This window comes from Pipra filicauda, unplaced genomic scaffold (genome assembly GCF_003945595.2).
Source record: "Pipra filicauda isolate LSUMZ 115617 unplaced genomic scaffold, ASM394559v2 scaffold100_size2392355_pilon, whole genome shotgun sequence".
Taxonomy (NCBI): domain Eukaryota; kingdom Metazoa; phylum Chordata; class Aves; order Passeriformes; family Pipridae; genus Pipra; species Pipra filicauda.
In genome coordinates, this window is record NW_024103441.1 from 1,409,216 (window position 1) to 1,433,476 (window position 24,261).

General features: G+C 45.6%; 1 protein-coding gene and 1 long non-coding RNA gene across 6 annotated transcripts in view; one reads left to right on the forward strand and one right to left on the reverse strand.

The window, feature by feature from the left end:
* Positions 1–19,740, reverse strand: part of NR6A1 (nuclear receptor subfamily 6 group A member 1) — a 59,076-nt gene extending 39,336 nt beyond the window's left edge. The window contains exon 1 of the mRNA XM_027741286.2: positions 19,553–19,740. Coding sequence (XP_027597087.2) covers positions 19,553–19,595 — 43 coding nt within the window. The 5' untranslated portion in view covers positions 19,596–19,740. The remainder of the gene's footprint in view (positions 1–19,552) is intronic.
* LOC113998514 lies at positions 1–24,213 on the forward strand. 5 transcript variants are annotated; one of them, XR_003544485.2, is made up of 4 exons: positions 1–121; positions 12,967–12,995; positions 13,447–13,512; positions 21,761–24,213. It is a non-coding gene; the product is annotated as an uncharacterized LOC113998514 (long non-coding RNA). The 5 variants fall into 5 exon arrangements; XR_003544487.2 differs by lacking the exon at positions 13,447–13,512 and having other exon boundaries at positions 21,761–23,920; positions 24,095–24,213; XR_005564120.1 differs by lacking the exon at positions 13,447–13,512 and having other exon boundaries at positions 21,761–21,940; positions 23,389–24,213.
* Positions 24,214–24,261: the final 48 nt, after the last annotated feature.

Below are 24,261 nucleotides of genomic sequence, written 5' to 3' on the forward strand. Positions count from 1 at the left end.
GCGTTCCCGCCCCGCCCGCACCGCGACGGGGCCGCCGCTCCGCCTCGGCAGCCGCCGGGCCGCCCGCAACTTGGGGGAGAGCCAGCCCAGCGCCGAGCCGTGCCCGGGAGCGCCCCGCCAGGTAAGGCGTTAATCCGAGTGCCGCCGGGCCGGGGGGAGCCGCCGGGGGGGCGGGGGTCGCGCTGCGCCCCGACCCGCCGCCGGGGCTTTTTTTTTTTATTATTTATATTTTATTCTTCCAGTCTCATTTCTGCACGTGCTCCTTTGTTCTCCAACAGAAGCGCTTTTTTTTTTATATGTGTACACAGATATATATGTTCTATCCGCTAATGTAACGCAGCTGGAGCAGCCGCTCCCCGCCGGTACCGCGGGAGGGGGGAACGGGCAGCACCCCCCCTTTATTCCCTCCTCCCCCGGTGAAGAAGCAGAAACTCGAGCGATTCCGCGGCGCCGAAGTTGCTCGCGGGTGCGGGTCGGTAACCAGACACGCGTGTCGCCCGAGGGCTGGCGGGGAGGAACTGAGCCAGACGGGGACACAAAGGAGGGGGGCAGCCCCAGACACGCCGTCCCCGCCCCGCGGCGGCAGCGCCCGGCACCGCCGAGCCCCGGGCGGGGACGGCGAGAGGGAGACGAGCCCCCGGACCCCCTTTTGTCTGGCCCCGGTGGCACCTGCGGGGGCGAGCGCTCGGCCGCCCCGCCCGCGGACACTATCGCGACCGGCGACAGCTTAGCGACAGTTGTGGTGGTGGGAGAGGGGTGAGACAGCCCCGGTGTCGGGGGTCTCGTTCTGTGGCCGCGCGGGGCTTGATTCCATCAGCCTCACGTTAATTACCAAAACCACTGAAAATACAAAAAAACTGCAATAAAATGAGCCCCCACGTGCAGTATTCCTCCAATTCTTGCTCTGTCATACCCGATATTTTTCTTATCATAACTTGTTCTAAAAGAAATTTAACACATTTGCTCTCAGACTGTCGGCAGTGATTAACTGGACTCTGTATACAACATCTAGAAGAAATCTAACGTCTTTGCCCCTCCAGACCATCTGCAGTGATTTACTGTGACGCTCACAATAGGCTCTGTATAAGATACCTAAAAGAAATTTGACTTGTTTTCCCCCCAGACCCTCTGCAGTGATTAGCTGTGACACTTGGGCTCTGTGCACGATAAAAGGTGGTCAATGTACACTTAAAAATCTGGCATTGTCTAAGAAAATAATTTTCATAAACTTTTCCTGTCGTTTTCTCAGCAAAAACAGCCCATTATGAAAGCTCTGAGTAGAATTCCTCCACAAGTTCAGAAAGTTGAGAAGGGGGATGATTTACCCTCCTTGTTTTGTCCAGGAATGCAAGATAGCAGATTTTAAGAGTTAATAAGTATTAAAAGCCACGAGGAGCATTAAAAGTGCGTTTCCAAGCGGTGTGCTCCCCGCAGCCGCGGCGCAGAGCAGCCGGGCAGCGCCTGCAGCTCCACGCAGAGCAGAGGTTATTCACATGGCTGTTCGAGAAACTCCATTCATATCTCTGACTACCTGGATTTGAATAGAAACCAGACAGCAATTCTTTGGTCCCAGCCACTATTCGCCCCGCTGGACAATAGAGATTTGTTAGCACACAGGCACAAGCCCTGGGACACAAAGCTGGAGGCAGCAGAGATAGGGGCTTCACTGCACAGGAAATTACAGCTTTTGATGCACTGTTGGCAGGTCTGTCGGTTCAGAACAGCAACATGCCTGTGCCATGTTTAAGAGCTCCTGACTGCCATTTTTAACCACCTAGAATGTCATAAAAGCTTTATTGTCGCAGTACATAAAATCATGAAGTCCATATGGTTACTTTTCAGCTGCCCCGGGTCTGGAAGGCAGAAGTATGATCTGGCTGGAGAATTTAATTTGGGGAGTGTGGGGAGGGGGAAATTAAAAGAATTTGAAGACTAGAAAACCTCAAAGTGTTTATAAAAGCAGAGATTTGTTACCGAGGCAGCTGATGTCTAGCTTGAGATGAGGTGGTGTTCTAATAGATTTGTTTTAGGTGGTGGCTGTAAGAGGATGAGGCTGGACAGCTGATTTCATCCTAAAAGGTTCAGTAAATTTACTCCATGCAGCTCCAGCACCAGCTGTGGAGGAGGACATCGCTCAGTTGTGTCAACTTGGCAAACACCAAAATAAATAAGAAAACCCAAAGCGCTCAGTGTCTGGTACCTCCCATTTCCCCTGCTTTCCCCCCAGTCTGGAGTTAAAATGAGAACTGCTCGGAGACTGGGCTTTAATCCGCTGATTGGAGCCAATGAGCAGAAATTATTGAGATTAGAAACCCAACCAGCGGGTTTTATTAGCTGAGAAGCCAACCCCTCGCTGTGCGCGGCGCCGCGGCCGGGGCAATCCTCACCCAAGGAGCAGGAGGCTTGTGGCTGGTCCTCATCTTTTTTTTTTGTATTTTTCCATAAATCGTCCCTCCTCTACCACCTTAGTGCCACATAAAACACCTGGACCCATGGGATTTTAAGACTCTTAGAATTCTCCCAGGCACACAGTGTCAGGGTGTCTCTGGGTGGGAGCGTTGCTGTGACTGCAGTGGGAATGGGATGACTTGGCTCTTCTTCACCCGGGAAAAACAATGAAAGTGAGAGTTGTATATTGCATTTGGGAAATGTGTGTGTTTGTTATGAGCAGCAGAGATACAAAGCATCATAGAATACAGAAACAAATGCTGGGCTGTTTGAGTCCATATTAAGCACGTTTGAAAAGGGGAAGAATTTTAAAGTGAGGAAGGTCCATTTTCCAGGGTGTTTGGGAGACACCTGGGAAGAGCGGTGCTGATGCTCTGCACCAGCCCTTGAGACAGATGATGGACTTGCTTCCACTGCTCCTTTGAGCAATGTAGGACAAAAAAAGGCTGGATGACTAAACCAACACACTGTTAAAAAAGGTGCTACTTGTATGATTAACAAACACCCGCTCATGTGAGGGGCTAGCTCATAGAATTTTCAGCTGCTATATCAGAACATTAGAAATACAAATATGAATGTAAATACTTTTCACAGGAGTCAGTTTTGTCTGAGCAATTATATAATTTCCTTGAATTCTCCTCCTGATGGAGTACAATGGCTTGGGTGTATTACTTCTCAGTAAAACTTAGGTGATAAGAATCAGGCTAGATTACAATCAAGCTATTTTGATTTTACTTTCTTGCTGGTACTGACAAACCCACAAGGACCTAGCTAAAATAAGCCTTTGGACAAAAATATTATTATTTTAAATAAATGTAAGGATATTGATGGCTTTATCTACAAAACACTTTTAGATGAAATTCCACGGTATTCTTAAAATACAGCAACTTTTCTGTTACCTGTAAGACTGCTAATTCACCTAGATGCTGATTTTAAAACCTACCCCTTGAAAGTGCTGCCTAAAAAAAATGTGCTGAAAAGTTAAATTCTGTCCTTGCAGTTGCATTGTAAGAGTTTGAGTACCTGTTAAGGAGATAGTTTTGAATGGAAACCAGAACATTATAGGTTGGCAAAAAGAACTGCCTAATCAAAACAGCCACAAGAGGAATGTCTGGGCATAACCTGCCCCTGACAACATCCACAGACTCAGCCTGGACATGGGAATAATCCCATCAGGCACATAAGAAAAGGATGTTGATGGCTCTTCTTATGTGGTCAGGGTTTATTTAAACTGCACGTAGAAATAACAGATAATTCCAAAGTCAGTTTTCTCAACTCCAGTTATGGCTGTTCCAAGGGAAAGCTTAAAAAGCCTGGACCACTAACAGCCTTGGAAGTTGCAGTGTATAATCCCGCCTGTAAAATACAGTATTGCATTACAGGGTTGGTTGCCAATAAAAATGTGTCAGGTATGCTGAGATCTCACAACAGACTTGGCAATTTAACAAAAAATGTGGAATCCTAAGAATTTCATTTTATCTTAATAATAGCCAGCAGATGCTGTAATCGTTTCAAACCCACAGCATTGATTAATGGCACTCAACAGTTTCAAATGTTAAGAACTCAAAAGACAACAATTGGGTGTTTTGATGTTAAGGGTAACATGGAAGCATGTGTTTCCCTAAGAAGCACCATGGACATACAGCCTGGTGACATCACCTTTTCAAACAGACTTCAGTCATTCCTGCTCTCCCTGTTCTGCCTGAGAGTAGCTCAAACCATCTGCAGCTGCCCTGAGCTGTAACACAAAGAAATGAACCCAACTGCCAGGAATGACTGGGTAAAACTGCACATTTCCATGTGCCGACTGCTGCATCTCAACCCCAAGAACCCTCCTGCATTGGCAGTTAATTGTGCCACCTAAATACACACGCGCGTGAATGACTATTGCGGGAAACCTGGGAACGGGAATTCTGCTGCCCGGTAGCAGGTCCCTTTCCACCATTCCTACTTTGGGATCCTACCCAGTTCGGGTTACTCAGACCTGTGGTTAACCCGTGTTTGCCTCAGGAAGGCCAGACAGTCTGGGCTGCGATGCCAAGCTGTGATTAAGGGCAGGGGAACGCGGCGGGCGGGCTGGACGGGCACGCGGAGCGGGAACGTGCCCGCTCAGGGCGCTGCCCTCGGCTCACACGAGGCTGCTCTGCAGCACAGCTCCAGCTGCTCTGGCACACGGGTGACAGGGGCCGTGTGCTCTGGTGTGACTCCAGCCCAGGCACGGTGAGCCCTGTGGTGACACAGCCACTGCCTGTCCAGTACAGGCACATTGAAACGGAACGGGGCCAGCAAGCCATAGGTTATCCATGTTATCCATCCCAAACGTTCCAGCAATACGAGGACTGATTCTTAACTTGCTAACCTAAATCAGTTTATAGTTTTCTTGAAAAACACCTTGTCATGTGAGCGTTCGATGCTTTCCTACTTTGTTTCTTTTGGGCTTTGACCATAATTATTTTAGCACAAGAGTGCACATCCCTCTCCTCTGGTGTGCCATCCGCAGTGCCTCTGTAAATAACACTGCACCTCGAGCCTGGTGTCATGACCAAAAAGGATCCGTCTGGGCTATGAGCAGAGGTGGTCAGGGTTTCACCACACTCTGCAATTCCCAGTCTCCCATATTTACATTTCCAGCTGCACGCACGCAGTGCCCCGGAGTGGCAGCAGCTCCATTTACATAACCAGAGCTGGGTACCCGGGGGCTCGTGCTGAGCTGAGCCCCCCACTCCGGGCAGGGAGAGCTCCCACCTCACCAGAGAACGCTGGACCTGCACAGGAGAGGCTGGGGGGAGTCCAACAGGGCGTTACAGAGTGTGGGTATGCGGGGACATAAAACCCTCCCCTGGAACTGGGCATAATGAATGGCTCTTGGTAGTCAAATTTATTTCTTTAGGTGGAGCCTCAAATTCAGATTTTTAAGATGATCAACACGTTTGCAGACAAGGTTCACCTTAAAAAGATTCCTAGTTATAAAACAGAATGCGTTCAAGTTTGCCATATATTTTTTTTTCTGCTAAAGATTTAAATATCATGTGGCTTTAGCTTTCTTTCTGTTCACTGAATATCAAGGTCAATTAGGAATGATGTCTGGCTAGTACTCTCAGAGCAGATTAGACAGTTGCATCAAAAACTAGGACCATGTATAGGTCATCTGTTACTGTGACCTAGATTTCTGAGAATCTGTTCAATTTGTTTTATTGAAAATGTGGTCCTCTCTCAGTTCTGTTTCTCATAGCAAACCTCTCTGTAATAGCAAAAAATAGCTTTATTAGATACTTACAGACATTGCTTACTACTTCTGCTAAGACACAAAGAAAATCAAATCCATGCAGCAGACCTGTGCCTGTCATCCATTTAATTTTAAAATAACTTAAGGTTCTGAAAGGCTTATGCCTTATAATCTAAAGCATTTGGTCCACATGCCAAATACTAAGCAATCTGAAATACATAATAGCTTAGCTGCAGCTTTGTTTGCCCTATTTAATTCATTTTTTACCCTCAGTAACCAGTGGGTAGATGCAATATTTCCACAGTCTACTTTGGAAAAGAAGAACATCCAGAAATATTTGAGTGAGCCTGTTTTGTTTGTATGTGTGTGAGCTTTGTGGTGCCCAGGGAGGAGAGCTGGTGTGGATTGCCCAGATCCAGACGTCCCTCCCAGACCCACCTGTTTACTGAGGATAAGGATGGTGCCATCTGAATCCTGACACTTTACAGCACATCCACCTATGCCTGCTGGGTTGTCATTCTGAAACCACATAAAAGCAGATTTCCATTTGGAACATTTTATGACAAATTTCCTCTCACAGCTCTTAATTGTTCCGGTAGAAACCAATTACTGGAACAGAGATCGTGCAAACCCCCCTCTTGTTGGTGTAAGTATTGGGAGAGGGAAGGGCAGAAGGTGCATCTTAAAATATTAGAAACTATTTTCAAACACCAATGAGTTCAGTGCTAAAACTCTAAAAATACTGAAGTGATTGCAGAACCCACAATCCAAAGACCAGACCTGGGCATTATCATCATCCTCAGTCTCTGTGGCTCATCATGTTGGGGTACAGAGCACATCTGGAACACTTGTGCTCTCATGACACCCCAGGACGAAAGGCTGGTAATACGATCAAACAGCAGGAGAAAGGACACCAAAAAAAAAAAAGAAAAAATGCCAACAGATTGAGATACACAAATTAAAATCTGCAGTACATCCCTCCCTCGTACATCGTACTTAGGAAATCTGTTCCCATTTTTTCAAAATTCTAAAGCCAGTTCTACCAACTCATCTGAATTTTATACTACTTTCATATTCAAACTTTTATGTGCATCTCACAGCACACTGGGACCAATTTATTTTATAGGCAAGATAAAACCCGGCAATATTTGGGTGACGTTATCCAAAGATCATTCTTCTAAATGAACATAAGTACATTTTCTCCTTTTTGTTTCACATGATGGCTGCATTTAAATAGGCTAAATGTATAATTCAGAGAAGAATGGCTGAGTCCTGCTCACCTGGGGGTCATATCCACATCCATCCAATATTTAAAAGCACACAAAAGCAAAGAAATTAAATATATAAGAGGCGGGGGAGGAAGTCTTTCTTCCAACAGAATATTTGCCTGGTAACCAGATAGAAAAGACTGCCTCTTTTTTTCCCCCCAAATCACAGTTAGTTGTTCTACAAGAGTCTTTGAAGAGTCTTCTATTTTAAATTTTAACACCTGAAGAACATTTAAAGATGTGCTGCTCTGGCTGAGCCGCACACAGAGCAATGGGAGGGAAGTCCCACAGAAACATGGTTGAAACTCTGAAGCCAGTGCTGTGTGATCAAGGCACATTCAGATCATTTGTAAACAAGGCTGAATGAATTTGGTGTGAAAATGGGAACAAACAGCAACGAGACACAGTGGAAATCCATCCATCTGGGGATGGGACCACGTGCAGGGCGTGACAATGTGTTTCCCTGACAGCACAGAGCACAGACATCGAGGCTTTGAGGCACCTGCCGTGGCTGGATGGGAGTGACCACAGCCAGGAGATGGGAGCCAGGATCCTGCAGAGGTTCAGGGAGATCAGCACTTGTTCTGTGTGGCACCCATTCAGCTCACGAGGAAGACACGCTCGTGGAAAGAATAACGCTGGGAAGGGATGAGAACTCTCATAACCTTTGGGAGGAGGAGGAGGATGGAGAGGATGGATCCTCACCTGGTTTTTTCCTGCTCATTACAATGTCATTGTAATGTCATTTTCTTTGCTTCAGTTATTTACAGTTATTGGAAGTTATTGCACTGAGTGTATCATGAAATGGAGTCTGACAAGATGGCAACGTAAAACTGACCTGGAGGTGCCACGCTGCCAAAACTGAGCCAAAAAGTGAGATTCTACAGGTTTTTCTTTTGAGGAGAACTCCAAATCTTGAAGTCTAACAGATGAGAATTGCTGGATTATAAAGCTGAAAAACAGGAACTAATTATCTTCAAAGGGACAGTAACCCACGAATCAGGAGAAGACATTATGATTATGAAAAGTAAATCCTTCATTGGATTGCTCTCCATCCATACAACTTCCCAAGCAGATAAGCTAAGCTTTATCCACCTGGAATTGCTAATATTTCAAACAGTGAATTAAACATAAAAGTCCCAGTTAGCATATGGAAAAAAAAAAAAAAATCTATATTTTTGTAGTGTTGTACATGATCCCCTGTATGAACTTGGGATTCTATTGGAGTCATGTCCCCGGTCTGGAGTCCCAGGAAACCATCTCTGAAACATCCTGCTCAGGAATGGGCCTTCCCTTATGCAGCAGGGATCATACTTTAGAGATCAACCCATAGAAACAAACCAAACACCTCCAATTTCTCTCCCCATTACTCTGTGGTGTATTTTCCCTGTTTGCCCACTGCATGTGCAGGTTCTGGGCGTGTCTTCAGTATCTCACAGGGGAGAACTGAAATGGTGCCTGTAAAACACACCCTGGGGGTGAGCCCACCAGTGCGGGCACGGTGGCACTGCCTCACCCAGCCAAAGGAGACCTTAATGCCAAAGCCATTCTCATCTCCAGCTACATTTACACATCTCAGAAGCAATAACAAGGGCATCACTCTGACCTTAGGGACCAGCAGGAGAACCCACGGTGCTTCCTGCCCTCCCTGCCCTGGCAGAGACTGGCTAAGTCCAGCTCGTTCCAACCTCAGCACAACAAGGCAATTCCCTGCAAAAGAAGAACTAAAAAGACTGTCAGACTGATGACTCTGCCAGCAATGTCTAAAATGCTAAAAGGCAGAAAACAATCTCGGTAACAGAATCATCTGCAGTTAGGATCATCTCTCTCCTTCCCGAAACCGAGGCACAGGAACTATGCCTGAATTCACAGCTGATGGGAAATCTTTTGATCTTCACAGACACAGAGTTACCAGCCAAGAACAGTGAGCACAGGAGGATCTTCTGAAGAAGCACTTATCCTAAATTCAAACCACCACAATGAATGTAACGTGGCCTGGGTGTGGAGCAGTGCAGTACTGCAGTGATGGAGAACTGTGAGCATGTTTAATACAGAAGAGACAATGTTATTTATATCTCCCAAAGCTGCTTACCCAGCGTCAGATGTGCCAGGGCATAGTGCAACTGCAGGAATCCATCAGGAGGACACCTGAGATTCCTCTCCGTTAAAAGTGATGGATCTAACACAGCCAATCATCTTCATGGCAACAAATGTTCTCTTAAAAGACGGGATAAAAGTTCACAGGGAAGCTGTGCAAATTCATGAAGAGAAAAAGGCATTCCTGGTGACTGAAGGCACAGAAGCCTGTCTCCAGAAGTCTCTGTGTGCTGAAAAACGTCTGGAAGACAGGAGATGATTAGCAGGAAATGTGTGAGCTTCTCCTCCTTGTATCCTTCTCCAGACATCCATTAGCCACTGGTTTGACTGTATTTTAAGAGTCAGAACTGCTTTATTGATTGCAGCCAACAGCTGCAATTCAAAAGTGGTCCCAAACATCAAGGTAGTTTTTCCCAACAAAGACAATTTCTGAAGTTGTGTGAAATGGGATGGTGACACCGTTACTGAGACATCGGGGCCGAGGTCAGTTCTGTTCCCTGCAGCTGCAGGTACAAACAGCTCACAAATGCAGCCTCCTCCAAACCCATCCCTGATGGGTCTGCTCAGAACAACATCCCTTGCACCACCCTTGGGGTGCTGGGAAGCTCTTACAGTCCTGAAGAAGCTCCTTATCCCCTCCCCAGCCCACCCGGCTGAGACTGCACTCAGCCTTCAGGAAATGTGGTGTAGAGGCAGACAGGGCTCGAGCCACCGTGTGTCCCATCCCTTCCCTAGCACAGAAACAATTCTGGAGACAGGACAGCGAGCTGGAGTCTAATCCAGGGTGATCACTGCTGAGTAAGTAGGTCAGCAAGGAAGCTCCTGCCCATGGTCGTGTCTTCCAGCCCCCACCGCCCTCCTCACTACAAGCAAATGTGACAAACACTTCCTTTAGCAGGTTACAGGAGATGGAGGCTTTGATTCTGAGCGCTTGCATGTGTGTTCTAGAGAGATAAAACAAGTTGTGCTTAAAAAATACAACTATTTCACCATTTTAATGGCTCAGAAAGAGTTCAGTAAGGCGCTTAAAAAAATACATGGCATCTCATTACTCAGCCTGGGTTGTCAGGTTGCAGATGCTGACTAGCTCACTCACAAATGCCTTATTTTAAAATATTATCATGTTTGGCAAAACCAAAATAATTTTGCTTTTCTGCTAAAATGACTTGCTGAGCCTTAGTCTAATATTTTTCAAGAATAAGGAGTGTCTAGTGTAATTTTGTTGCAAAATCACATCCCTGTAGGTCAAAAAAGTTTCCCAGTCCTTCATATGCTCTTGAAACAGAAGTTCATACCTCGAGTTTCTGAAGAGCCATTTTTCCCTGCTAACCCCTACTGCCAAGGTTCTTCTTCCCCCCTGTGAAGACAGACCCATTCCCAAGCCCAGGGCAGGGTTGCTGTGCTCTAACTGGCTCATTTGTGCAGGTAAAGATATTAACAGACAGGACAGAACTCCTGAGCCTTCGCTGTTTCACCTCAGAGAACTCTATTTTACTGGTGACAGTCTTTCTGATTATTTAATTACTCTTCACTCATCCTCTCAGAAACCTGTTCAGCTCAGAGATGTCTTTAGGGCAGCCTGTGCCAGAACTGGATAAAGTATCATTTCAGCAATTTCAGGAGAACTAAATGCAGATGCACCAGCCTCTGTTCCTGTTCAATATTTCATTGTTTGCACAGTAGTAAGACTCAGATTGTGCACACACATGCAGTTAATTATCTCCATGGCAAGTACTGCTTCATGCAGCCGAGTCCTTTATCCTCACACATGGTCTGTATTCCTTGTTCCCAAACATGTAACTTTGCATTTGACTGTACTAAAGCATTCATTTACACTTGATTTATCTAGAGATCCAAATTTGTGTCACTTTTCTGTCTAAAAAAACCCCCAAATCTGCTAAAATGGGATACTCCATTTCTCCCAGGCCAGTAACCTCAATGCTTTAGGACGTGGCCAACAGTCACTCCAAGGCTGTGCCAACTGGATCAAGTTCCCACTTGGAATTGCACTGAGACCTCCCTGTTTGTCATTTGTTAATCCTTTTAACATTTGCCACAGCAAATTTGTATCATACCAGTTTAAATTGTCATTTGGTATTAAGTCAAACACCTTACAGAAGTCTAGGGTATGATGCATCCACAAGCAAGCTTGTCAACTCAGAATGAGATCAAAAGAACTTGATAAGTCCTCCATAAATCACTGGAAACTGGTATTAACAGCATTTCTCTCAGGTCCCAGAAGAGCTCTGCATTTATTTTCTCTATGATCACCACCACAGCACTACGTCCTAAAGGGGCAAATAGAACAGACTGGAAACTTTGTGCCCTGATTTCCTGTAGTCCCAAGACTTGTCAACTGTCAGACCAAGGAATTTTTGGACAGTTAAAAATAATCTCCTGTGCTAATTGTAGAAGACTGCTGAATCTGAAGTGTTTGGCCATGGCATTGCTGCTTAAACACCCGAATTTCAATGAAACAGCAATAACTAAAATTACTGCCAGCAATTCCATCCTTGTGTCTCCCCAGGGTGTATTTGTGTGCTTACCCTGATGAAGTCATTTACCTTGATAAAGAAAACACATTTTTATATTACAGTTAAAGCTTGTTCCAGGACAAAGCAAATGTGCTTGCACATGGCATTTACATGGATGCTCCAGGCAGGCAGTGAGACACTGTCATGTGCTGAGCAGAGTCTTGGCCCCCGATTTCCATCCCTGGGGTCACACACCGCCCTTGTGAGAGTCACAGCTACAGCACAGGGGGTGGGAGAGAAAGGGAAGCTGCTTTACTACCAGATGCATATGTTAAATTTATTTAGTGATACTTCAGGGCAGTGCTGCTGGGATTCCTGCCCTGCTATAAATAAAAGCCTTATTGTGAGGAGCTAATAGAATGATTGAATTAGGGTGTAAGAATTGTTCAGGCGCCGTAAATACCCAGAGCACCAGAAACATCCACAAAATTAACTAAATCCTGTCCTCATACTCGAGTTACCAGGTTTAACCTCTGTGTTTCAGGGTGTGCATGCAGATTTTGAGGAAACCATTTTCTTTGTACAGAAATCCACTCTCTCCACTGTAAGTTGAAAGAAAACCCCGCATGCTCTGAATGTACAATATTTTCATTGTAAAGCTCTAGGCAGCAGTCACTGCCTCCCTGACTGGTGCCATTACACTGGTGAGCTCACAGGGATCCCAGTTTACAAGGCATTCCACGCACAGAACTAACAGAGTCGGGCTTTAAGGGACCCCTGCCCCATGGCCCCCTGCCTCCAGCATCTGGAGAGGGTGTCAGCTCCACCTAATGCTGTTTTCCTGACAGAAAATAATAATTAAGCAATAACAATAGAGGTGGCAGCTGTCAGCTCCGGGCTGGTTTTGGTGCTTCCTAAGCAAAAGAAGTCTGAGAGGAAGGTATGTTAAGGTTCAGTGCAGACTGTAACTTTTGGAGTGTGCCTTGCACATATTGCCCACTTAGTGTTTCCAGAGAACTGTTTTATCATTTCGGAATCTGTCCAAAAATCCAGCTTGATGGAGAGCTTTGAACTTTGCAAGGGGGAAGGAGTGTACAGCCAGGATATAGAAATAACATGTACAGTTTGTTTTTAACATTCAGAAGAAATTCAAGCTCTAAAATCACAAAACGAGAAGATGAAAGTTACCGCCTCGAAGGTCAGTGGAGGTATAAAAGAAGGAAGAAGTAGTGAACTGAGAAAAAAGCCTCTCTCACAATGTAGTTTAAATATAAACACACTGTTTTGGTTTGTTAAAACCAAAATTTCATGCTTCACTTGAACTCAGTTTCCTTGATTTATGTTATACCCACCACATGTAGTCACCCTCCGCTCTGGGACACTCCTGAGGCTTAACACTCAAGGCTGAGCACTGCTTGTGATTAATTCAAATTGTCTTTGTTCTTTCCACCAGCTCCTACTCCAAAAGACGGCAAGAAAAAGGTGAGACTAATTTTCGGAGAATTCTTTTGATTTTCAGTATCAGTTGATGTTTAATGATACCATTAAAATCAATCAGTTTAAGTGCAGACTACAGCCTGTATTCCTGGAGCGAGATTGCTTCAAGTACTTTATGAGACAATACACTTACTGTTAAGTTACATGTATTAGCTCAGGATATTCAGAGAGACACTTATCATCCCTACAACAAGAGAAAATACTCCAAATTTAAAGCAACTCTCCGGAATTTAAGCTGTAAATTATCCCCATGGACTCTGTAAGCTCCACTTCAGTCACAGTAAATTTATTTCAGATACAGCAGCAAATTTAATTTTTAACAAACAAACTGCAAATAATTCCTCTCTCAAACCATGCAAGCCAGGTGGAAAAGGTGGAGATAATTAGATCCAATATAGAGGCTTAAAGAGAATAAATCCCATTTTCCTCTTTTCAGGGGAAAGAAGAGAGGGGACAGGAGCTGTAGAAATACAGAGACAGAGATTATGCACTCCGTTAAGAAGTAGGTCCCCTGCTCTCACTTCTGTTGGTTTAAAGTTATAGGTGCCCCCATAACTTTATTATTTTTTAAGTGAACTTTATAAAGGAATCTGAATCAGTATAAACACCCTTAGTTGCAGCTATTGAGAATATGAATATCCACAGGAGGAAAGGCTTTTCCACAACTGCAGTTCTGATACATTCAAAGCTGTTTTAAGGAACACTAAGTCAACTCAGCATCCATAACCAGTGTTACACTTCTGCAATTCATTAGTCCTTGTGGTTCCATTTCGTAATTAAAATACTTTGCAGTTTAAGACTTTACAGTAAAGAATGTGCAGTCCTCAGCAGTGTTTCCACTGCCAGTCTATGGAAAACATATGCATGGAAAATATGTACAGTGCATGTATACAGCCATCTTTGGATAGCTTCAGTGAACATTCAACGCTGTCGGTGAGTTTGAGAACTAGAAAAAACCATCGACCGTTGACTGTACCTTGAGGTTTATCACAAACCCTCTGTTGAATGGAAAGCCTGAACCTTCAGAGATTTCACATGTGGTTGCCATTAACAGGTCATGATTTACAGATTATATTAAGAGCTACGGAGGTTGAGTTTTTCCAGTTCTACTTTCTCTAAAAGTGAATTGGTGCATAAGAAATGTTTGTTTTCCCTTAAAAAAAAATCAAAACTTTATACTAGAGCAGAATTTCCACAGAACAGAGTATGAGAGCAGTGGAAGGTTTTGTATGGGCAGCACAAAAGCAGGAACATATCCGCACCATATGGTACACTTGGAAACAAATCTGAGCGCGGTGTATGTTCAAAATAGCAGAATACAGGCCAGATCAGGAGGGAAACCTCGTTTCCATTTGGGCTGGCAACTTGAGCTTCGCTGGAAAAAGCTTTGGAATGTCAGTTCATGTGCTCGCAGGAACCTGCGCTCGATTTCAGCAGCTGCTCACCGGGAACGCCGGGCAGGGACCGGCTCCCTCCCGGCCGGGCCCAGCTGCTCCCGCGGCTCCGGCTGTCGCTTCCCAGCCAGGCAAGCAAGGAAACACCCTTCCTTTGAAAGGAACGGAAAGCCAAGGACTGGGGCACCTCAGTGGTACCTACGTGGAACCTTCTCCACCCCAGCTGGGGGATCAGGGGTAGGACTGTGGGCTCCGAGAGCCTGTGCCTTCGGAGGGTGCAGGCACTTGTTTTGCCCCCACGGCACTGCAGGACCCATGAAACACCAAAAGGATGTGCCAGGGAATGTTGTCTTGAGCTGCTCTAGGAGATCTTGTAACATCCATCCTTCTGCTTCTGTATACAGTCACAGATGGGCAGGATTAACAAAAGAGATACCTGTCTGAGGCCCAAGAGAAAGCACAGGCTGTTGAAACTTAAGGCTGTTCCCTCCTAGCACACCTGGCATCTTCATGTGCGTCTATCAAATGACCAAGGGGCATCAAACAGGCCTTTGTGTCAGTAGAAGGGGGTGCAGCTGGTAGTCACCTCCACCATCAGAGCCTTCCTGCCATCCAGGAGGTCTGACAAATCCTGAACCACGCAGAGTTCAGCATCTGAAGCAGCTGCTCGAAGTGATGAACCACTTGTCAAGAGCAGTGGGTACCTCAGGAATGGTGGTGGGGTGGTGATTCTTTCAACAGCCAAGCAGCAGCCTCAGGGAGGACATGACAAATGCTCTCAAGCAGGATGTCTCATGCTGGTGTACTGTGAATACTCCTGGGATGAGGCCCAGCCCTCACGGAGTTAGAAAACATTGTGCTTCTAAAGAATTCTCAGAAAATAATTAAAATGCAAGAATAGGGAAAGTTCAGTGAATGTGCCATTTTCAAGCCCTTGGTGTATGCAGAGTCGAGAACCATAAACTTCAAACCAGGTGTTCCCAGCTGCAAAAATCTGTAGTAAAGTGGATCAACCAAGCAAAAATAATCATCTTTACAAAAAAAAAAGGGTGATTTACGTTACTTTTAAGGTAGTTTCTCAAGAAGATTCTACTACTCTCCCAGTCAAAGTGTGCTTGCCAGAGCCACCAAGACTCTGAGGAGCCCTGAAATAGCTGTATGTCCCGAGGTCAAGATGACTGCAAAGGGACTGTTCCCTGTGACAACACCCTCCCAGCAGAGCAGCATCTTCAGCACCTCATGGCTGCAATCAACATTCATTGCTGTCGGTGGGTTTTCATTTCTATCAACTCACTGATCAATGAATGCAAACTGCGGACCAGCCAGCCAAGGACCAGCCTCCTACAGCCAAGGGCCAGCCTCCTACAGCCAAGGGCCAGCCTCCTACAGCCAAGGACCAGCCTCCTACAGCCAAGGGCCAGCCTCCTACAGCCAAGGGCCAGCCTCCTACAGCCAAGGCCATGCAGGCTCGTATGGCCTGGGCAGTTTTCTGGCAAGAAAAGCAACAGTTTTGCCAAAGAAGTGCTTATATCCAAGTTCTGCCTCCCAAAACCATGTAAGGCAGGTCTAGGGCTGTGCCATTATCCTGCCAGAGAGGTTCAGGACATGTCATCCAGCTCCTTCATGAGCAAGTATGAGTGCTAAAAGCATTATGTAACTTAAGAACTGCACAGGGATTTTTAAAGGGGCAGAACAGGTGAGGAACTAACTCAATTTTAATAAAAGTTATGCCCAGCTGGTAAATATCTCACTTTCAGTAAAGTGTAAACCTACAGGTTTACCTGGTTATAGGAAATGAAACTTCCTCCTAAGTGAGCCCAGCTATGGAACAGCACTGGGTCCTACAAAGTGACCAGTGAGATGAGAAAGGACTGAGGCTGTGGGGCTTTGGATTGACAGGGCAGGAATGGGACAGAGCAAGGCAGAAAATAGCCACTGATTTAAGGTGCTGCTGCAGAGAACATTCTCCATGGCTGGGGTGGGCAGGGCCAGCTTTGATTATAGTGGAAGGGTTCAGGAGCTGGGGCTGACTGCCTGGGGCAGGCAGGGACCCTCCTGCCCTGCAGCCGTGCAGGGAGGAGCACACACATCTGTCTGCAGGACAGACAGAACTGACACTGCCTTGAGACAGAAGAGCAACCTCTCAAGCTGCCCTCCAAGTATTTTTTAATGACTGGCATGACATAGCTGTGCCCAGGAATGCCACTGTGGCTGGGCTGTGCAATGCAGTAAAGGCAGGAGGCCCCTGGGTTGCCCCCACGCTCTGAGGAGGGGCCACTCAGACCAGGGATGGTGGACCCCTTCTGCTCAGCAGTGGTATCACTCAATTCCCTGTGCAGTAAAGGGTCCAAGCACTTCCCTTATGCCTTGTTTCCTCCTCCAGTTGTTTACAGGCTTATTCTGAAGCAGCCTGTTGAGGCACGCTATGCTGATATCCCACAGGAGCCATCTCCCTCAGCTCGCTGTACAGTTCAAGTCAGAACAACTCACTAATGACTTTTAAACTCCAGTTTGGTGAATATTCAAAATAAATCTGTGTGCTTGTTCTGCTAAAAGACTTGAACTTGTTCAATCTTACGCAGGAACAACTCCACTGAGTTCAACAGTTACACACTCACAGACTGAACTTTGCAAAAGTGGAGCTTTAGGAAAAAAATCTCCCCTCTCCCTGAGCCTGACAGTGAAGGGCTCTGTTCAGTCACCCAAAGCGAGCACTTCCACCGACACCATGGGTAAGTGTGGTGCTTTGATAGAGGGAATTTACTACAGTACTGTAACAGTGAGCAGCCCAGAAGCACGGCTGCCAAATTGTTTTAACATTATCAAAACGAGGATGACTCATTTTTTATGCAGTTTGACATTTTGCCTTTGAAATCTCAGATTTTTCAGCATGCTTGGCAGGCTCCCTCGGAAGTGAGAGTGCACAATTTGGATTTTTTCCAGCGACATCTTACACGATGTACAAGAAAGTACTTGTGCGTTATTTTAAACAGACATTTCGGCCAACTGGTTTCCCCCACGTACACTTGTATGAAAGTACAAAATACAGAAGTCCCGACAGAGGTGTTCATCTCTACTGCAAGGACATGTGAAAATAATTCACTGCAATTACTCTAAGACATTTCAGACAAACAGGGAAAACTACAGCAAAGGGGCCATCACCCTGTTTGCCAATGCACAACAAGCCAAAGGCTTCAGCAGACACTCCACAGATCTTAAAGACTCTGGGTGCACAAATAAGCTTAAGAATTCATTTTCCTACTCTGCTTTAAAAAAGTCCTCAGGATTTTTTTTTTTTTTTTTTTTTTTTTTTTTTTGCTTTAATCATGTTTGGTAATGAGACAGCAAGGGAAAAAAAACTTACTAAGAGAAGACAGGTTAGCAGACATGTTCAGAATGTTTTTAAATCCATGCTTGGGAAGTTTTAGATGTTTGTGGCACCAACTGTTCACTCCCTACCAGAGCCACCCCCCCACAGATCCACCTGCCCCGGAGCACATCAGGGTGATGCTGAGCACCAGCACGTTCAGTGCTGCCGATGCAGACGTGGGACAGCTGGGGCTGGAGAGGTCTGGGATCTGCCCCAGCAGAATTGCCAGGGCTCATCTCTCCATCCTGGAGGCTCCAGCAGGCCTTCCAGCACTTCGGGGACCCCGCTGCCCACCGGGTGCCCACCAGCACCAACGGGGGGATCGAAAGACAGGGAGACATCAAAAGAACTCAAGGAGCTCGGTTTATTTAGTTTATCAAAAGTTTATATAAAGATCTTCATAGGGAACAGATGTTTGACAAGCATTTTTCAGTTTAGCAAAAGATAACACATGAAAGCTGTGGCTAGACAAACTCAGAGCAGCAATAACATACAGTTGTTTAAGGGGAAAAGAAGGTCATTCAGTTCATATTGGACAGCTTTGCTCTTAGTATTGGCAGATACATTCTGCTGGGAGAATACTGTGGAAAATTCAGTTTTGTTTTAATTCCCTTTAATGCAGGAGAGGCCTGAATGCAGTAAATCTGAGCTATGTCAGCCACAAAGGCTCAACAGAATATTAGCCAATATATCAATATAAACTACACATCTCTAAATGACAAATTATTGTACATATGCATGTGGAATTATCTGTTTCCACATAAAAATGATCAACGGCATGAAAACCTGGCTAGATGCCTACAAAGGTGTGTTTTATTAATCAACAGGCAAATAACTGCAGAGACATTTACAACTGGGAGCCTGCCATACCTGCATTCCACACAGCTGTTCTCATGGCAAAGGAGAACAGCTCCACATATTCCCACTGTAGGGGAACCACAGTTCTCCCAAGTTCCCCAACAGAAGTGCAAGTCCACCAGCACAATGGCAAGTGGAAGGGACAATGTCCTGGCTCTGGAGGGCTTTTAGCAGCTTGAACATCTGAGCATTATTTCTGAAATGAGCTGTCTGTTTGAAATTGCAGATTTGAAAAATCCACAGGGTTCCCAAACAGTGAGATGAGAAGCTGCCCTGAGTGAGGGGCTTGCAGAGGCTCAGCCCTCTGTTAAGGACACGGTTTCCCAGTCCCACCAGTCTGACAAGGGCCTGTTGCCATCTAGTGGATTCCATGGACTGGTCCCTCTGCACAGCAAAGGCCACTAGATGGAGCGTTAAGAAGGAATTCTGAATTCCTGTTTTTCAGGTGTCCAGCAGCTCAGATTTTCAAAGTCTCAGAAAGTTACAGGCCCAGAATTACCGTGAAATTGCAGAGGATTCCACCAACTGCTCTCAGTTCCATGAGAAATTCCAGGCTCTACCTTTCCAAGTTTAATACTGAAACACCACAGATAATACTTCCCTGTCAACAGAATTTACCATCACCTCAGAGGTTTATATCCCTCACATACAAGCATCTACTTCATTGAGATACCTCTGGTGACAAAGGATCTTACACAACCTGCATTCTGCTGGTGGAAATAATCACATACAGACCTGGTCTGTGCTACTTTTATGAAAAACACTTCATCAGCTCTCAGCTATGGGAAAACTCCACTTCCATGAGTAAGCATTAGCTCTAAAACTTCCCGAAGTCTGCTATGGAGTATCAGTTCACATCTCTGGATTATCTCAGAATGAGAAATTCCACCTTATCATGTGGCAAGAAAAGGGGTACTTACTGCCCATGGAGTTCATAGGGAGGACAGGAGAGGAGGAACTCATCTGCTCCACATCTGTAGCTAATGGGAAAGTGAAAATAAGAAAGATGTGATGTGCATGTTACCAAGAAGTTTTTATTTTGAAAACTTTCATTTACACTTAAATTGAATATGCTTGTCTTTGGTCACCTGAGGAAGCTGCTTTAGAAGCAGGTAGTTTTTAACAGCATCAGCCTTCCCTCTTTCAAGATATGTCTATCTCATCCACTTTATCTATAGATGCACTTTTCCAAGCATTTGTACTGGTAATCTGTAATTTGTGATGGTTTGAGAGTGTCAATTCAGAACAACTTCCAGCACAAAAATTCTGGATTACATCAGCTTTAAACTGCATTCAGACCATTACTGTGGAATGAAAAGACATGATGATCTCCCATCTGTGTCCAGTGCACTTTTAAAAGATTCCAGATAGGAAGAGAGATCCTCTTCCAAAGGGAGGCAAAATGATGGTATTTGATCTGGAGCAGCATCAAAAACAAGTGTTTTTCAACACAAGACACTCCAAAGCCTTATTTTCTAACAGCTGAAAGAAGAAACAGAACTTCCTGCCTGTGTTTGCCAATGAAAAACCCCAAAGTCAGAATGTGATCCAAACCAAATGCCAGATGCCCTCTGTGTTTTGGGAAGGATCCACCTTTCCAGGACCCAAACCAGGAAAGACCTATCTTCCAGTAACAGGGTCAGCTTTAACCCAAGATTAGGTAAACCAAAGATACATTCTTTGGGGCTTGATCTCTGTGAAAAGACCACAGCCCCTCTCAGCACATCACCACAAACACCGAAGTCAAGCAGATCAGTCTCCCTCTTCATCCCTTTGGTGCTGGCAGAGCCCACATAATTATATACTCTGTAACTCCTGTTTAGCTTTAAGACCCAGTAAATGCACACTACAAGTTACATTCCTAACCACAGAACACAGCCCCAGAAGCACAACTCCAGCCCACAGCCAGGCTGTGCTGCCAGCCCAAATCCTGCCTTTCACATTCCTGCAATTCCCATTTCTCTGGCAGGAGGCAGTTCCCCGAGGATCACTGTTTACACTGAAAAGTGCAAAGTTCTGCTCTAATTAGGCAAACCACAAACAAATGTAAACACTTCAGCAGACCATTTTTACAGAACGTGAGAGCAGACACAGCACCACAGTGACTTAATCCTCCTGCCGTGCCTTCCCACCTCTCCGAGCGCCTCACCGAGGAGCCTCCGAGGAGTAGCTGCTCACAGCACCAGCCACCAGAGCAGCAACAAACACAGTCACAGATTTATTCAGCAATGCCCCGGGTCGTTCCTGTCCTATTCCCCAGTGAATCACCAAGGCATTTACTGCCTAGAACATCCACACATTCATTTATCATCTCGCTGTGTTCAGAAAGCTGCACGTGACGCCGCCTGCACCTTCCAACAGGCACAATCCAGAGGACACTGCACAGGCCTGTGGTGTGCTCAGAGGAAAAAACGATTTTGCATCTTCCCATTTGCCACCTTAGTCTCTCTAATGTGGGAATTGCTGACCCTCCAAAGGAGCCAGCAGCTCCCACACTATACCTGTGTTTATAAGTTAAAAAGGACTCTTCATATGCAGCACAGCCATTTCAGATCCCTGGGAAGAGTTTTGTACTTTTCCCTATTGAAAGCTACATGTGCTTTCACGTACAGCCAAATTAAGCCAACAAATAAGCACAGTTTAAAGTTACTTTTAATCTTCTGTGAGTGGCAAGATTTAGCCGGTGTAGATTCAGCACTGAGCACAACTCAGCTTTCAGAAAGGTTGAAGGCCCAGCTCAGCAGATGGTCACTCAGGGGTTACCTGCTGCTCTGGCACACAGAGGTCACTGCCCAGCACGGGGGACAGATGGCACAGGGCAAGCACTGAGAACCCATTGTGTGAGCAACAGTCACTCGGGAGAAAGCTACACCTGCCAACATCTGGAATAGTTTATCAAGTATCATTCAAAAAGCAACTAAATATTGCACGTGCCTTCTGAAGAGAGCTTTCTGAGCGGGGTTCGGAGAAGGACAGTGCAAATTCTTTTAAGTCCTTTAGGTTTAGATTGTTCATGTTATAGGCTGCCAATAACAAAGTGTAACTATTTCCCAGCTCTGCTTGGGAAGGATAATTTCAGTTCACACTTGAAATTATGTATTTTAACTATTTCTAATATGTTCACCAAGGCGGACACCGCGGTCACCACAGCCCGGCTGCTCAGGTTGGAAGGCAGAATTCCCTCAGTGTCCTGCCCAGTGCTGCTGGGAACCTGGTGATGCCACACCCGGGGCACGGAACATGGCACGGCTCTGGGATCGAAGAGTAGCAACACCTCAACACTTCTGTTCCTGTGTTACTGGCAGATGGTATTTATAATGTATTAATCTCAAAATCACACTTGGATTTTTTTGTAAGTGTATAAAAGCACAACTAATTATCCTACACCTGGCCTTGGATAGGAGCATTTAAAAATTTCTCTCAATATTAAAAGAATTCAAACAGCTCTTTATGAAACATGGCAATGCTGATTTTGCTCTCTTATCCATAACTCCCTCTCCTCCAGCCCTTTTTACCTTCATAATGACATGCAACACATTAAACTCCTAAAATCAATTCAGCTAAGGAAGAGGAGATATGGATTAACAACCAGCTAAGATTTTGGAAACTGGTTTGCTCTAAAAGATGAAAAGGACAAAAGTCTGCTCAGCTATGAAGAGCAGCTGCTGCCAATACAAGTATTTACCCCCTGACCCCTCCTCTGCCCACTCAGTGAACAGTGCCAATTGTTTTCCTGTATTATACACTGTTTACAAGCCCTGAGTGGCATGAAAGGAATTAATAATTCAGCTCATGGAGCTGATGACCTTTATTGGGGTACCCCTATTTGCTGAGTAGGAATCAGAGCAAAAAGCTCCCTTGAAGCCACAGGGTTTCTTTAAGAGTTTTTCACTTTACAGCCTAATTGGCCACCATAACATAAATCAATTATTTCTCCTGTTTTAAGCAACAATGCTACCTATTCTCAACCACTCGATTTCTAACTTCTCTTGTATCAAGCCAGGCCTTGTTCTTTGACTTTTACAATGGTCTGGTAAAGACACTGGCAAGGCCAGCCTGGAGAGCTTCGCAGGACCAGGAACATTTGGGAACCCCAGCAAAAAGAGGTTATGCTATTTTGAACTTCTCTTGACCTTTGCCTGCCCTTGTCCCTGGTTATGCTAATTGAAGGGGTATATGGGCTACTCCCAGAAATGAACTTAGCCTGAACCTGTGACACAGCATTGGACTTTGAAGATGAGTTTGGCACCCCCTCCCCAAAGGCTGTCATCTCACGTACAGGAAGGGACAGCAGGTGAAACACAGTACCCTGAGCACTGCAGGGAGACCCCAGGTGAGAGTGAGCAGAACGTGCTGACCCAGTTAGTCACATCTTCCCCCGTGCCCAGGCAGCTGCCAGGGACCAATGGCATGGATCCACGTGGCAAACCCACAGCTGTGCTTGTGGGGCTGCAGACAGAAGGACATGGTCATAGCACAGCCTCCACAGGCACAGGGTATTGCAGGTGTGACTCTGTCATATCCCACAGGAGGCACTCAGTGCTCCTCTCAACCTCCTGGCTCTCAGACCAGCACATGATGGGCTGTCACCACCACAAGCACATCCTGACTCACTGTGAGGTTCTCCAGGACCCCAGGTCACCCTGCCGAGCTGCTCCCCAGCCTGTACCATTCCATGGGCTTATTGCATTCCAGATGCAGGACTTGGTGTTTGTCTCTGTTTAACTTTGAAGTTTCAATCAACCCTTTCCTTCAGGTTATCAAGGTCCTCCTGAACAGCAGCTGTGCCCTCATCGTGGTGTCATCTGCAAGTGTGACGAGTGTGTCCATCCCATCATCCCCATGGCTGATGAAATTGCTAAAGAGTATTGGCCCTAATATTGACTCCCAAGGACAACCACAGCATAACAGGCCGCCAGTTAGTGCTTGGACCCTTGACTGCCACCCTTTGAACAAAACAGCCCAGTTTGTCACCCAGTTTGTCTACAAGGATGATATGGCAGAGACTGTGTCAAAAGCCTTGCCTAAAGTTAAAGTTAGTGACAAAATTACTGTCTCCTCATTCATGGATCCAGTCATTTCACTGCAGTAGGAATGAGGCTGGTCAGGCATGATCTTCCCTCAGTAAACCCACAGTGACTGTTCCCAATTACCCTCCTATTCTTCGAGTACCTGGAAGGGTCTTTTGGGAGGATTTGCTCCATACCCTTCCCACTGAAGGAATGAGACGAGGATGACCAGCCTGCAGTTCCCCAGAGCAGCTACTACTGAGCAGAGCCGAGTTAAAGGTGATTCATTGTCCCTTATCAGCTCAATTTTACTATACAGAGACATTCCTCCCCTTTCCCCTACATTGGGTAGAGCTTGCCTTACCTCAACACTGAAAACACACACTGTTTGCAGAAAGAAGTGGGAAGTAAGGTCATTGTGATAAATATTTTTACTCATTTTCCTTCACACAGAAAACAATCCCAGTTCCTGCTTACCAACAAAACTGAAAGGAAACCTACACAGAGTTGAATGTTCCATGAACCTGCACTGCATTCCTCAATAAACACTCTACAGACATTGTTATTTTAAATGCCTGTTTACATTCCAGTAAAATTCTGTCAGCATGGTATCTGATTTA